Here is a 16,783-nt window from a genome sequence, read left to right as displayed (position 1 = left end):
TTTAGGCTGGTTTCCATCATGTGACGGGTCCATCATTGCTCAGAACAGAATAGAGCAGATGTGACCAGCGCCCTATAGTAGCCGGGGCTGCACACAAGGGCTGTTAGTACAGTGCTGTAATTTGCCCCTGGGCTGTTACTCTTCATATAATGCAGGATTCACATAAGGAATCACATGAGCTCAGCTGACCTGCTGCTTTCTGGGCGGTGGGCCACAACCTGAGCCGGTCCAGTTATGATCTTCAGACCACGCTGGGACTTATAGTGTCGCAGGACAGACCCAGACACTGAGGCAGAAGCCTGTCACATGACTGTGGCACCTACACACTAGTATATACTTCCTGGTAATTTCCCGAGTGACTGAGCCGGGGATGTGCTGCAGTGAGGTGGCCGGTCACACTGAGCAGGACTCTGGCTGACAGAGCAGGGACTGTCCTTGTACATCCCCACACTTGTGGTCAGGTGGTCCCTGTGGCTGGCGGGATCCGGGTCACGCCTCACTGGGCGGGAGAGCACGGCTACCTGTCACTATACAGAGGACCAGGACACGTAGTGCGAGGAGCGGGGCAGGCTGCAGGGGACGACTATGGATGAGCGGAGCCCGCTGGTCACTTACAAGCTCAGTGTATCCACGGACGAGGGCGCCAGGAATGTACAGTCCCGGAGCAGCGGGCAGCGAGCAGGCACCCGAAAACTCAACACCTTCCTGGGAGTTGTGGTGCCCACCCTGCTGGCTATGTTCAGTGTGGTGCTCTTCCTCAGGCTTGGTAAGTTACTTCCAGAAAGGGGCAGCTACACTTGGCAACTCTATCCTGGCCACTAATGGCCTTACACTGAGGAGACTGGGCATGTTCTGCACTGGAGGAGCCCCTAGTGTTTTGGGGATTGGTTTCTATGACCTTCTCTGACAGGATAACTTTATAGTTTTAGACCTTATTTTTGTTTTTGTCAGACATGACTCATTTTTGTTGTTTTTTATTTGTATGATGTATTTGTTATGGCATGAGTTGAAGTTTACATCGGTAACATATTGGGTACGTGACCTATTGAAATGATTCCTTTTTGGCAGTGACGCTAGAGTCACAGCTGCGTTGGGGTTTCCGTATGAGGGGTCCTCTGGGGGACCACATGAACGGATACCTAATCCACTTAAAGCGGTTACCTGCAGAAACCTGTGTACCCCATAGATTATAATGGGTCCGCCAGGTTTCCACCCAATTTTCGGCCGAAAACTGCGGAGAGGAAAGTGTTTGTTTGCAGGACTTTTCTCTTTTTTAGGCTGCCTTCACACTATGTAACGCTCCGCTCATTTTGCCCATTTCATACGTGTAAAAATACACGTGTAAAATGTAGTTAGCCACTGAGTTCAATGGCTTTTTTTTTTTTAACGCGCATTTAAAAAAAAAAAGCCATTGAACTCAGTGGCTAACTACATTTTACACGTGTATTTTTACAAGTGCATTCACACTGAGTATACGCTCAGCTCATTCTGAATGTAAAACACGTTCAGAATGAGCGCGTACAAAGCAGATCCCATTCATTTCTATGGGAGCCGGCATATGTGCGCTCCCTATTGAAATTAATGGGAGGCTTTTTTCCCCTATTGCCTTCAATGTGATACGCGCGTATCACATTGAAGGCATACTGAGTATACTGAGCGTATACTCAGTGTGAATGCACCCTAAAATGGACAAAATGAGCGGAGCGTTACATCGTGTGAAGGCAGCCTTAAAGCAGGATAGAGACAGGAATCCCTGAGCGGAGACCCAGCGCAGGTGTGAATCTAGCCTAAGGTCTTGTTCACATCTACGTTTGGTATTCCGTTCAGGGAGTCTGCTTGAGGACCTCTGAACGGAATACCAAACGAATTAAAAAGGGGTGAGCAATGAAAGTACATGCACCCCATAAACTATAATGGGATCCATGTGTTTTCCGTGCGGTGTCTGCATGACGCTGGGTTCACACTAGCGTTCGGGTCTCCGTTATGAGGTTTCCGTCTTCTGCATGCAGAAGACGGAAACCTGTCACACCGAGTCCGGCTGTGGCGAAACAGTTTTTTTTTTTAAAACCAGACACAAAGTCCTGCATGTCCGACTCTGTGTCCGGTTAAAAAAAAAAACTGTTTCGCTGCAGAGCGCACAAAATGCTCACCGATGCTCACGGCCGGACACTGTGAAAAATGCCTGCAGGTTTCCATCTCCTGCCCAGTTTTGGGCAGGAAACAGAAACCTGCAGAATGGAGTCCCCAGCGCAGATGTGAACGAGCCCTTAGTCATGTGGACAGAAAAGTACTTCAAGCACTACTTTCCTCTTCATGATTCGCACGGACACTGCACGGGAAACACACGGACCCCATTATAGTCTATAGGGTCTGTGTGCTTTCATTGCTCACCACTTTTTAATCTGAACGGTTTTCCGTTCAGGGGTCTCCAAGTAGACTCCCCGAATGGAATACTGAATGCAGATGTGAACCAGGCCTTATTTATTGTGGGATGAGCTGAAGTTTACATTGGTAACATATTGGGTACATGTGACCTGTTGCTGAACTCTCTTCCTTTTTTGGGCAATGAGGATGAATAAAACCAGCAATTCTGGCTTTGTTTTATTTAGCATTTCTATGGCAGGATAAGTAAAGGTAAAGCCTAGTTCACAAGGGGAAGGAATAGTGTATTTTGGTCCTGATTTTGACGTGGGAAGCCATATCAAAATCAGGACCAAAATACGCTTGCCGCGACTGTCAGTCGTGGCTTCCCGCTCCGGAGTAGGCCCAAAATGAATGGGCCTAATCCGGAGGGTACTGCCGCTAGGTGGACGCCGCGGCTCAATGACCCATGGAATCCGCCTGAAGAAAGGGCAGCTCGCTTCTTTATTCCGTGAGCGGCATGTTGCTCATGGAAAAAAGATCGCTAGCGGTCTACATAGGCCACCATTGTGAGGGGGCGGATTATGATGTGGAATCCACACCATAATCTGCCCCCTCTGTGAAGTAGCCCTAATATGTCTGTTTTATTGAGTTTGATGTGCTGATTCCAAAAATATGCTTAGTTTTGCTATATCACATAAAGTTTCTGAGATGGAAGCATTTTTGTTACTACATATTATGACAAAAAAATTGAATCAACGCCAGTCTAATGTTAAGCACTTTAATTTCTGCTCATATTTTGGTTTCTATTTTGCATGTGAAATTATTTTGGTTTAATAAACTGTTCTTTAAGGTCAAGCATTTTATTCTGATATGTAGATGACTGTTTTCTTAACGTCGCCAGTATATTTCCTATACCTTATAATAATGATTAAAAACTATATACATTTTTGAAATCAGGACAAAAAGCTGATTCAGAAAAGTACAAAGTCACATGCGATGGTTGCAAAAAATATTTTGTTGTAGACCTGTGTATTTGGGAAGAGTTATCCAATGCCAGTGTTAATATCCCCTGTACCAGAGCAAGATGTGTAAAATATGACTGATCTTCTCCTGATTTTTAAAGGGGTTGTCCATTTTCAGACCAATATTTAGAGACAATTCTTGTTGTTTGTATAATAAAAAGTTGTACAATTTTCCAATATACTTTGTGTAGCAATTTGTCATGGTTTTCTAGATCTCTGCTGGCTTTCGTTCATTCTACTTACTTCAGGTGGATAAAAAATCAGTGCATGTTATATGAGATACAGCCCATGGTCATCGTGATTGACACACAGGTGTACAGTTTGTTATAGTCAGAGTACAGGAATTAGACATTTACCTGATAACGAACTGTGTACTTGTGTGCTCATCACATGACCATAGACTGATTTTTATCTACTGGAAATAAACTGAATGAACAACAGCAAGCAGAGATCTAGGAAGCCATGAGGAATTGATACAGGAAATATATTGGAAAATTGTGTAACTTTTTATTATACAAAAAATAACATTGGTCTCTTAATATCGGTCTGAACATAGAAACCCCTTTAATGTTATGGTAGAGGTCATTAGAGTTGTTGATACTCAGTAATACATGGTTGGTTTTCTCCGTATGAGCTTGAAAGATCTTTTAGAAGCCATAGTCACTATTGGTCACCACATGTAATAGATGAAAGGGTTGCCCCAAGTAGATTTTGTCCCCATCCACTGCAGCATATGTGCGTATCCTGAGGCTACTGGAACAGCTGATCTGTGTAGGCTAAGCCAGTTTTAGGCCAAAATGATAATATATGCCTATGTTTCATATTCACTGCTGTGGGGTAGGGAGCAGTTAATACCTTTGTCTGCATGCCAGATGTGGACGACTGAACATGTAACATGTATACACAACAGACACATGGAACATAGTTAAGGGGATATCGTCACTCCTTAGGGAGAGACCACCATTTAGGTGTGTGGAGTCTTATTAAGCCATTCTGCACTCCACTGTGCAAAGGAACATGGGAAGAATATGCAAATCTGTCTTCCATGATGTAATTAGGAGGACAGTGCCTCAGTCATGCAGCCCAATAGAGGGCGCTCCCTTCAACATTGAAACTGCTGTCCTCGGCTGAGAGACTGTACTTGATAAAATCCCACATCATTGCATTGCAGCAAAGGCCTCTGGAAAGGTTGGGCATGATGTTAAAGAGAGCGCCCGCTATTGGACTGCATGACTGAGGCACTGTCTTCCTAATTATATCATGGAAGACAGATTTGCATATTCTTCACATGGAACATATACATATAACTGATACACATAAGGGCACATTCACTTCTCTGAACCTTCCATTCAAACATGCAAAATGCACACTGGAGCTCCAGGCAAAACAAAAATTCCAAAACACAAATGCGTTAAATTCAAGTTGCCAAAAAAAAAAAAAAATCAAATGTGCATTAAACCATTAAGAAACTAGGAATTTGTCTGCACTGAAACAAAATTTTTCATATCTTTTGTAAAGTGATATCACTTATTGTCTATGGATGGCTAAATCTTATTCTTCATTTCCTACAAATAAACAGTTAGTCATATTCCCCTGCCCATCTAAATATTGAGAGGGAAAAACCAGGTAAATAGTAAATAGGCTCCTTCATCTTCACACCGATTTTATACTGCTGTAAAATAAACATAATAATGCTAAGCTCAATTTTGTGTGATTAAACCAATTTTAAAGACATTACAATGAGGAAAGAAATCAAAACCAAACAGACATTCCAGAAATCCAATAGTATTCACACCCAAATCTAAATACACATCACCTCTAAACACGGATATATACATGTATATAGTGAACACCTCCAAAAGACCATATCCCTGAGAAGACCACCTTCTTACCCACACCAGATCTCTGCACATACATACATATAACATTCAGTACCTTCGGTACAAAACAAATAATATCTCCATTTACAACGCAAGTCTTTTTATAGATTTTATTTCCAATCAATTCACACAGCACCCACCAAGGGACTGGACTCAGTTTTTCGTCATCTACCCCTACACTAAACATCTTTGCTAACACACACATTGCAATTTCTCTATAACATAATTAAAACACAACAATTAGTGATTCTTAGACCAATCCCACTTCTGACACCAAGCGTAGGCAAAAAGGTTGTTCTAAAAACGAGTTAACTCAAACATGGTCAAAGAAGGATTATAATTACACCAGAATATAGTATAATAAGTGTTTAATAAATGAAAAGAGATAATACTTAGCTGTGGTTACAAATTATGTAAGCTCACAGGATGGAGAGCCCCATTATATACCATGCACTGATATATACCCATCACTCGATGACTTCCAGAGGTGCATAGCACACATTCATGGTCCATTGCCGTAGCTAACTAAACAATAGCCCCCTACAGCTTTTATAGTACCCTTGGGGCGGCTGAGGGGCTGACATGGTCAGTTTGTAACATGGCTATTCATGGTACAGGTATGTGAAGAAATTCTTATCTACTGAGTATATAGTATACAGAAATAGACAAAAGCTACAGTGACCCTCCTAAAGATGTACAAGGAATACATATAGATTGATCAGTAAGACATTAACCCTGTCATATCTCATCAGTAAGACACTATAATGTTGTAGAAAAACATGTCCTATTGCAACACCCAACAGAGGGCTCCTTTTGCATCTGTCATTTAATGTCCATTGAACTCATCACATTAAATAACAGTAGTGTGAATCTAGCCTAACATTAGAAACCAACAGCATTAGGACTTATTCACATGTCCATTTTCAGCAGGCTTACAGTCTGTCCCATCACAGACAGCACGTGATCCTGCTTTATTTGTGGGTTGTGCGCTGTCTGTGGTTAATCCATTTTTCACATATGTAAAAGTGGATCTTTTTTTTTTTTCTAACTCTACTTTATACAATGTTTGAAGAACAGAGAGCAAATGGATTTTTTCAGTGTTGCCTATGATTTTCAGGGACTCATAGACCAGAATAGTGCTATGTGAACCACAAAACTGCTCAAAGTAGCCCCAACGGGGTCTGTATGTAACCACTCTACATAGTTGGGATCTCCCCCAGCCAACCCGAACAATGAATATACAATGCTAGTGTGAACCTAATGTAAGCTCTTAGTCAGTGGCGTAAATAGTAATGGCTGGGCCCTGTGGTGAACCTCCCCCCGACTGACGTCGAAGACCCCGACCTCCCCCCCTCTCATGTTCCCATGTGTTCTGTTATGCCCCATAGTGGCCCCAGTACACAGTATTATGCCCCATAGTGGCCCCTGCACACAGTACTATGCCCCATAGTGGTCCCTGCACACAGTATTATGCCCCATAGTGGCTCCTGCACACAGTATTATGCTTCATAATGCCCCTGCACATACTATTATGCCCCATAGTGGCCCCAACACACAGTATTATACCCCATAGTAGCCCCTGTATTATGACCCATTGTGAACAACCATAAACAATTATTATACTCTGGGGTCTTTTCAGACCCAAGAGTATAATAATTGGAGACCGAGAGGAAATACCAACATAATAAAACATTGTTACTTACCTATCCCTGGCTCCGCTGCACTCCTCGGGGGTGTCGGCAGACTTCAATGACGTCTGGGACGTCACATGACCCCGGACGCAGGCCCCGGTCATGTGACATTAGGGATGTCACAGAGGTAGGCCCGAAGCTTGTCTGGAATGCGGAGAGGTAAGTAACACTGTTTTTTATGTTCCCTTGTAACCTCTCCTGGGCCTCTGATCATTATACTCGGGGTCTGAAAAGATCCCCGTATATAATAATAGTGTTTGTGGGGCCCGCAGCGTCACTTACTGATCCCAGCCCCTGCCAGGATCGGTATGTAAGTCCAACCGGTAATGGCCTATTAAGAAAAGAAACACAGCGGTAGTGGCTGTCGCTGTGCCCCCTAATGGGGGCCCTGTGGCAGCTGCTACCCCGGTAGTTACGCCCCTGCTCTTAGTCATTGGGTATAGCAGCACAGATGAATAACCTCACCCTAAGTAGTATATATAGCTCCATCCTCAGGATGTATTAGAATGTGCCGATTAGCTTTCTCATGAAGATTTGTAACCCTTGTAAAGCACAAAGATAACATAATAGAGCTTCCTTGGCATTTTTGTTTATTCAAGTACTTGTTCAATGTACTCACAAACCCAGGCAGCAATACGGTCAAGTGAGGCATGAATGTTATCACTAAAATGCCGGGTTCCGTCTGCGTGCAGGACAGCTGTGCTGACTACTGGCTCTTTCTATGGGTAGGGCACCTGTGCTGACTAGTGAAGGAGAAACACTCCTCCAATCAGCATATCCTTATGAAGAGCAAGGAGTGAAGCTTCCACCTTCTCTGCTGTGTGTCCCATCCATGTCGCTCACCTCAGAAAAGGCTTGATATAGTATGTAGCAGAGCTAAGCAGTTGACCCCTGTGGGCGTCGGGGTCCTGGCATTTGCTTAGTTTCTCCCCTGTCCCCTAACTCCGGCCCTGTGTATAGGGTCTGTTTGAAGAACCCCCACAGATCTTGAAAAATCAGTTTGGGGCCAGAACATATGAATAGGCTGTGGCGGAATTTGGTCTGGAAAAAAACCGCTTCAGGAATTAGGAAGCGGTTTATTTGTGGCGATTTTTGGAGTGGTTTTTGGTAAAAACCGCCTCAAAACCACCAGGTGGGTGGTATTCCCACGTCGCATACTCACCAGTCTTCACTGCTGTAAAATCTTCTTTCTTCCTTGTTTCTTGCATCATTTGGTGGGCGGGGTTTCACATGCAACCTGCCGTTTAGCTCCGCCTCCAAATTAGTGTGTAGCTCCGCCCACCCATATTGGACGATGAAGTACAGGCACCAGCAACTCCATTCTGTGTTACATACAGAGACTGCCTGTCTCTGCCATAATGAACACAATTGAATTAGCTAGCCTGATAACTGGGAGAACAAAAGAAATGAAAGCAGCTCCTCTCCTCTGTCTGATAGCAGGAAGCTAGGTCATATGGTGTAGACACAGGAATAGCTAGAAACACAGGCTCGCTCCCATACACAGCCCCTCCTCCCTCCCCCCTGAGAGCAGGCAGATACATCACTTGACTTTTGAGCAGATAAGTCAAGGGCTGTTTCAACAATGAATTGAATAAAGTAAGATAGTGGACAAACAAAGCAGTTTTGCTGAAGCAGTGTATTTAGGAAAAGTCTTACATCCACATTAACAAGCAGTATAGATAGGATCCTTGTGATGGGACAACCCCTTTAAGTGGAAAGTTTTTGTAACATGGTGTGAGAGAGTGAAGGGTGTGGTCTGGGAAGACAGGTATGTCCCAGCCAGGCAGCTAAAGGGTGTATAGTAAAGATTCACACCAAGGAGGTCAGCTGACTAATCAGGCCCTAATAACAGTCTGTGTGTGAGGACTAGGAGTGTAGCACCACACTGACAGAGCTGACCTGTCCAGAGCGGACCTCCAAAACAGGTACTGTGCCACCTGTTGTTGTTGCCAAAGTGGGAGACTGGTAGGCAGTCTCCTGTATAGTCAGGGAAAAGTTTCCTTACGTTTAAGTTGGTGTTCTCAGCCGACAAGGATTTTGTTTTGTTTATCCTGTGGCTTTGCAAAAGCAGTGTATGTGCTACATATGAATAAAGCCTGAACTTGTGTGCAATCCAGTGTCTGTGTCCTTGTTTCCTGCACTTCTACAAGCATCTACCTGAGCGATTCCCCACAATGGGTATAGACATTCTGTGTATAACAATATTTGGGATACTATACCACCAGAGTACCTTTTAGTGGTTTACTGTCCTAAATTTAGGTGATGGGTTCCTTTTAAAGTTTTTTTTTCTGAGATATAGTAAAATTTGAGAGAAGACAGAACACTGTAAAAAATTAGAAAAATCAGTTCTCTTAGAATCAGCACATAACCTCTGTAGCCAGTCAGAGGCATCAGCTGTCAAATGTGCATTACATTCTGTTCAATTCAAGTTTCTGCTTGAAATGCAACTCAAGACAGACCTGTACCATTGTATGTTGTGTACACAAATAGTGCACTACCCTGGGGCGGTGTGTAAGGAGCCCTGGTAGTTAACCCCCTTATCACTTCTTTTATATCATATTACTCTGAAAAATGTAACTGATCAGCCAGTGGTAAATGACCTGCTCTGTCTCATATTATCTTATAGTAATGATGGCAGCTTGAAAAACAAGATAGCAGAACTGAATCTACATATAACAATACCTTAACAGTGTCTTTGGAACTTACAGTAGGGCTGAATAACGCAACACAGTACTCCAGGCTAAAAAAATACCTATACATATATGATACACTGTTATCTCCAGTGGCCCCTTTATAATGCTGTCTCCATTGCCCCCCACCCTATATAATGCTGTCTCCAGTGGCCCCTTTCCTTTAAAATGCTATCCCCAGTGGCCATCACCCGGTAAAATTCTCTCTGCAGTGGCTCCCATCTTTTATAATGCTCTCCCCAGTTCCCTACCACAGTATATGTAATACTCACTGAAGTCTATAAAGTACAATTTTTCCCTCCGAAAATTAAAATGGCTTTTGGAGGAAGTAAAAAATGAAAATCAAAAAATGAAAAATGGCTGCGGTAGGTTGAGCAGCAAACAATATTTATGACCCATCCTTGGAATAGGTCATCAATGTCAGATGGGCGGGATCCCACACCTTGGACCCATTGATCACAGCTGCTATGCATATATGAGATATACATATACAGTGTAACCTCTCCAAAAGACCATCTCCATGAGAAGACCACTTTCTTACCTAGACCACATTTTTCATGATAGGTTTTCTTTGAGCCACCGCTCTAGAAGACCACTTTTTCTGCAAAGTTGGGTGGTTGTCGCAAAAGAGGTTTTACTATACATAGCCAGATTCAGATAAGTGAGTATAGGTGTGAATGTGTTAAAACTGTGTAAGTTTAGATCTAACTATATTCACACGGTGCTGTTTTGGCATATTTTTGCTATGCAAGTTTCAGGATTGTTTTTATTGCAATAAACTTCTGTGGTTTTACAAGTAAATCTTCCCAAACCTCCCCTCTCTACAGTAACAATGGTTGCCGTTTGTATGATGCAAGGAAGTTGTCCTCAGAAGAGCAGAGACAATACACAAGTACAAGAGCAGGGCACGTCACCACCTAAATACCCCTAAATACCATATAGCAAAATGTGCTCAGGTCTTAAAAAAACCTGACATACATATATATATATATATATATCTCCTATTAATATTATAAATGTGAAAGTTTGTGGGTTTGTGAGTTTGTGTGTGTTTGGATGTTCGGATGTTTGTTCCTCAATCACGGAAAAACCGCTCCACCGATTTGGCTGAAATTTTCCACAAACATAGTTAATACACCCGATTGCGCAATAGGCTACTTTTCGTCACAATAGCGCACATACGTTTGTGCCAGGAACCCCACGAAACCCAAACTCATACCACCATCTCTGCAATCTCACACACTTTGGACCATAGCAAGCCACAAAATTCATATTGCCCTCTACAGCAGAGGTCAGCAACCCCACACAATCTCATATACATATACTTTACCACTTTGCCCCTCACCTTAACGATACTCCATGAGGCGCTCTATAACGCTCCGGAGCAGCCATGTTTGCCGACCCCCACCGCTCTGACAATCCGCGACACTGCCCACCCATGTCAATACCCCTAGGCAGTCTAATAAATGCAAAAAAAAAAGTTTAAAAAAAAGTAAAAAAAAAATAAAAACAAATAAAAAGGATTAAAAATTCAAATCACCCCCCTTTCCCTAGAACACATATAAAAGTAGTTAAAAACTGTGAAACACATACATGTTAGGTATCCCCATGTCCGAAATCGTCCGCTCTACAAAGCTATACAAATATTTTTCCTGTTCGGTAAACGCTGTAGCGGGAAAAATGGTCAAAAGTGCCAAACTGCCGTTTTTTCACTGTTTTGATTCTGATAAAAATTTGAATAAAAAGTGATCAAAGCAATAACATTTCCCGAAAATGGTAGAACTACAAAGTACACCCGGTCCCGCAAAAAAAGACGCCCTATGCATCCCCGTACACGGACGTATAAAAAAGTTACGCCTGTCAGAATATGGCGACTTTTCAAAAAAAAATTTTTCAACATAGTTTTGTATTTTTTAAAGGGGTCAAAATGTAAATAAAACCATATAAATTTGGTATCCCCGGAATCGTAACGAAACACAGAATACAGGGGACACGTCAATTTGGTTGCACAGTGAACGCCGTAAAACCAAAGCCCGTAAGAAAGTCGCAGAAATGCATTTTTTCTTCAAATCCACCCCATTCTGAATTTTTTCCCTGCTTCCCAGTACATTATATAGAATAAATAATGGTGGCATCATGAACAAAAATTTGTCCCAGAAAAATTAAGACCTCATATGGCTCTGGGAGCGGAGAAATAAAAAAGTTATGGGGTTTAGAAGGAGGGGAGTCAAAAACGAAAAACCAAAATCAAAAAATGCCATCGGCGGGAAAGGGTTAACTTCAAATACCTCTGTCCCAAAGCCACTATGTAAAGTTTCTCACAACACCGTATATATAGCAGCTCAAATACAAAGTAACTTCAACACAAAAGTCTCACGTATTCTCTGAATTACAGAAACAACAAGATACAAAGTTACATTTCATATCCCATACCTTATACACAGTACGAAAACCTTACCCGCGCCTGTATATACCCACTTCTACAATCACCGCAGACGAAGTCGCGGGTACCAGCTAGTATTATATATATTACACTGCTCAAAAAAATAAAGGGTACACTCAAATAACACATCCTAGATCTGAATGAATATATTCATTTTGAATACTTTGTTCTGTACAAAGTTGAATGCGATGACAACATAATCACACAAAAATCATCAATGGAAATCAAATTTATTAACCAACTAGAATATGCCCACGACTTCGTCTGTGGGTTGTTGGCGTCGATGATTCACCTACTGCATATTCAGCAAATTGCTGCTGTCGATCGTTTGCCTGCTCAGGCATTTCAGCAGCTCTCAAGCTGCCCTGCTGCTGAACTTGTTCCTCACACTGTGCCTGTGGTTGTTCCGGCACCTCAGCAGCTCGCTGGGATGCCGTATAATGAGCGTGTTATTGGTGTTGATGATCCGCCTGCTCCGGCGTTTCGACAGCTGTGAAGCTGGCCTGCTGCTGACCTCGTTCCCCCCACTGTGGATGCCATATAATGTGTGTGTTGTTGGCATTGATGATCCTTATCAGCTCTGCTTGAGGAGAACTCTGTGACTTCTGGCTTCCTTCATAGATGTTGTTGTTTGCGACAAATTAGATTTTCTTTTTCCCGGCATGTTTAAAATTGGCAAACTGCCAATTTGGATTAAATGTGTTTTGCCCATGTCAGTTTGTCAGCACTGGAGAAGATCAGATAATATGCAAATATGTGTGCACAAACCACAGAGAGTTAGCGTGTGTTTACACAGAGAGATAACAGCCCTGTCTGAGATAAGGATGCTGCAGGAGCAGTGTAACATAGTATCCTATCCTTCCTATACTTACTAATATTATTATTATAAATGTGAAAATTTGGATGTTTGTGCCTCAATCATGCAAAAACGGCTGAACGGAGATGGAGATGCTCCTGATGAAATAGAAGATAAAATGATGTTCTGGATTTCCATTACAAGTTCATAATACACTTATGTTGCTGACTATGGTTTTTCTATGGCTATATCTCAAGAAGGGAAGTTGACATACTTACTGAACTGTTTTCCACACTACCATAGGAATGAATAGAGAGCCATAGATGTGCAGCCACTTCTTTATTTACATTGGCATTGTGATGGGGTTCCCAACTCCATTCTTGAGCTAGGATGACAAGCATGGGCTCCAGATGTGGGACTCACATTAATAATTTATGGCTTATCCTATTGATATGGCATACATGCGTAAAATGGGAAAATCTATGTAAATAGACAGAGCAGGGTCTGTTATATCAGGGCAACTTCTCTCAGGATCTTCACAATGTTAAAACATGCATTTCTGTTTCTTTGCAGGGTTTGTTGTGGGGCAGTCTGGTCTCTATGAGACAATTGGCATGCTAGTCCTCTCTTATTTTATCATTGGTATGACTGTGCTATCCGTCTGTGCCATATCGACCAATGGAGCACTGGATGCTGGTGGAGCTTACTGTATCCTTTATGAGAAAGCTGCTACATACTCATTATTGACAATAATTTAAGAACATGAAGGTACATGAATCTTTATAATTATATTTTCTTTTCTTAGTAATGTGATGTTTTTTTTACTCAACCTTCTGATAGAATAAATTTTAAGAGTTTGTGTGCATATCCATGTAGCAGCTGTAATCTGGACTCTCAGAACCTGAGGTGGAGGCACCTCAGGTTCCGATCCAAAAAAACGGGTAGCCACGACTGAGAGCTGGTGCACCCTGCTCCGGATTACGTCCAATGAATGGGCCTAGTCCGGAGAAGGGTGTGTCTTCAGGGCGAATCGCGAGGCGACTTGGCCTGAAGAATAAGCACCTCGCTTCTTTTTTCCAGTTGCCGGGAAGAAACAGCTCCCGGAAAAGAGACCTGAGTGGCTCCCATTGATTTCGAATGGAGCCGTCTTTTTGGTCAGGGTTTTGTGGTGGATACGGCCTCGAAACCCTGACCAAAAAACTCTGTGTGAACTTACCCTTATTGGAGTAATGGGAGGCAAATTTTGGAGCTGCTTTTTGAAGCTGATTTTCATAATTGGCATCATCTGAAGTGAAAAAACTTTCTACCTGACAAATTCAGTGTAAAATCTATCTATGTCTAGCACTGGCTTGTGGGCATAAATATTGGTGAAAAGACAGTAGAGCAGAAGCTTTGTGTTATCAGAAGGTCTCCATACCTCCACCTTTTGTCGAATTCTGAGACATAAGTGTGTAAAGCTGAACATTTTCACTTTCATTTTCCTTCATGCGTATACTAGTAAGAGTCGCCACTCCCTGTCCTTAAACTGAGATCTATTATTACATACAGTATCTTACCTCACCCACACAATTCTTCTAGCCTTTAGGCAGGAAAAATAGAAAAATGCAATGCATGGCCAACCTCTCTGTGGGACACCTATTCTGGTGGGGTCCCATTGGTTTAATCATGACTAATCAGCGAATTTTCCCCCAATCCTGTAGAAACTGAAACAAGTTACATTCACACTAAGGCCTTTCTTTGTAGAGATGTTTATGCCATGTGGGGCCCCGGCCTTAAAGGGATTTGCTGAGCTTTAATTGATGACCTGTCCTTAGGATAAATCATCAGTTGCAGATCGGCAGCAGTCCAACATACAGGACACCCACGAATCAGCTATTTGAGCAGAGTCTTTTGTAGAGCTCTGTTCTGTGTCACAATCCATTTGTTGTCATGTTCATTGGTCACATAGCCTGTTCACAGCTCATCCCCATTCAAGTGAATGGACTAAGCTGCAATACTAAGCACTGCTGCTGTACAAGTGTATGCTACTATGCTTGGTTTTCTGTTGAGACCCAAGTGCTCAGCCATACACTGCAGCCTCTTGAAGCAGCTCATTGGCAGGGCTCCTGTGTGTCAAACATGGCGTGTTATTCAATTGGTAACCTATTCTAGGGCTAGCTCATCAATCAATAAGCCCAGAAAACCACTTGAAGCTAAAGTCCCACATTGCAGAAATGTAGCAGAAAAATTACGCTGCGTTTTACAGTACAAGCAAATTTAATGAGATTCTGGCTAATTCCATCAATACATTGTGGAAAACAACTCTGCGGGTCAATTTTACCTGCAGAAAATCGAGCATTTTCCCTATGGTATAAATTCTGTGGAAAAAAAACGGTGTTTTTGTTGGTGCAGTTTGTTTTAGGCTATGGCCCCACATTACGCAAATGCAGCATTTTTGGCGGATGCAGAAACAAACCTCTGCATTTTAAAGTGCCAACAGAGTGAATACGATTTTGGTTAGTCTCAACCACACATTACAAAAAAAAGACCTGTTGAAAAACTGCGTTTCTCAAAAATACGTTTCAGAAAAATGTAGCAAGGTCATTTTATTTGTGAAATTGCATGCGTTTTCATTATAAATTAAATAGGGGAAGAAAAACACAGCAAAAACCTCAATGAAAAACTCTATGGAAAATGCAACACTGCGTTTTGCTACCTGAAGCTTTGACTGTTCCAGTTTTGTTTCTGTTTTCTGGGTTATTAGACCATCATGCACAGTTAGCAGTTTTGTTTCTTTTTGTTGTGTTGTCATAGAGACAGTGCGAGCCGCATAGTAATGGAATAAAGACAATTCACCTATGCTTCTGTTTTCTCGACTCTGTTTTATACTTCATTTTACACTTAATTTAACACTTTCATATACCTTCCTTATCGGTAAATCAGCCAGAGCATGTATAGAAAGGAACTTGTGTTCTCTGACACTGTAATGATTTCTATGGAGCCTTTATTTTATGAGACTTCCAAGACAATAAAATTGTATTTATTTCATATTCAAGGTTCTACTAAATAATGCAGCAATCTTTTGGACCTGCAATTCAGAATTCAGGTATACTATGTCACAAAATAGGGATTTGCAACATTTTGGGCTTCTTTGGCTAATAATTTTGCAGCTATTTGCATTTTTACACCATTCTCTACTTTTGAAAAGTGAGTGGAAAAGTGGCCATGGTTAGTCTGTCTTTGCAGAGGTGTATTAAATGTGACTTTTACATGCGATCGCAAAAATGATTGCGATTTCAACATTGTTAGACATAGGGAGGCGCCACGTTTACCAAAAATCGTGCAACATTTAATAAATAATGAGGTCACAAATTACACCAAAGCACTTGCCAGCAAACACAAAAAGTCTTTAAAGGCTTGGGCCCTAAACTGAGAAAAATGCAACGTTTTTGGCCATTACAGAATTGCTGCGGCCAAAAATGCCACGTTGTACAAAACCTGTAAAGTGGATAGGATTCTGGTTAACCCCATCCACACATTGCAGAAAAACGTCTGCAGCTGAAATGCTGCGATTTCAAAACCACTTATGCTAGGTTCACACGTGCGTTCTTCTTTCCGTTCTGTGCTTTCCGTCTTCTGCATGCTATTCGTTTTGAATAGCCCCTCAATATTCGACTATTTGGATGAATATAGAATCCCATTATAGTCTATGGGGAACAAAGCTTCGTTTCAGGGGAAACCACTATTCGACTCAGTCACCAAGTCCACTATGACACCTCAGGAAATGATGACAACACCTCTGGAATGCAACTGGGACAGCAGGGGAAGCATGCCTGGGGGCATCTGACATGCCCAAGTCCCTGTATTACGCCACTAATAATGCGGGAGCTGACTTTTTCCCATAGGAATGCATTGACC

General features: G+C 42.2%; 1 protein-coding gene across 1 annotated transcript in view; it reads left to right on the top strand.

Moving 5' to 3' along the window:
• The first annotated feature begins 355 nt into the window (after window positions 1-355).
• Window positions 356-16,783, top strand: part of LOC142197863 (solute carrier family 12 member 9-like) — a 212,154-nt gene continuing 195,726 nt past the window's right edge. The window contains exons 1-2 of the mRNA XM_075268511.1: window positions 356-766; window positions 13,460-13,594. Coding sequence (XP_075124612.1) covers window positions 586-766; window positions 13,460-13,594 — 316 coding nt within the window. The 5' untranslated portion in view covers window positions 356-585. The remainder of the gene's footprint in view (window positions 767-13,459; window positions 13,595-16,783) is intronic.

The sequence above is a fragment of the Leptodactylus fuscus genome, chromosome 3, assembly GCF_031893055.1.
Source record: "Leptodactylus fuscus isolate aLepFus1 chromosome 3, aLepFus1.hap2, whole genome shotgun sequence".
NCBI lineage: Eukaryota > Metazoa > Chordata > Amphibia > Anura > Leptodactylidae > Leptodactylus > Leptodactylus fuscus.
The sequence above is the reverse complement of the archived record's forward strand: the minus strand, read 5'-3'. Positions and strand labels throughout refer to the sequence as shown.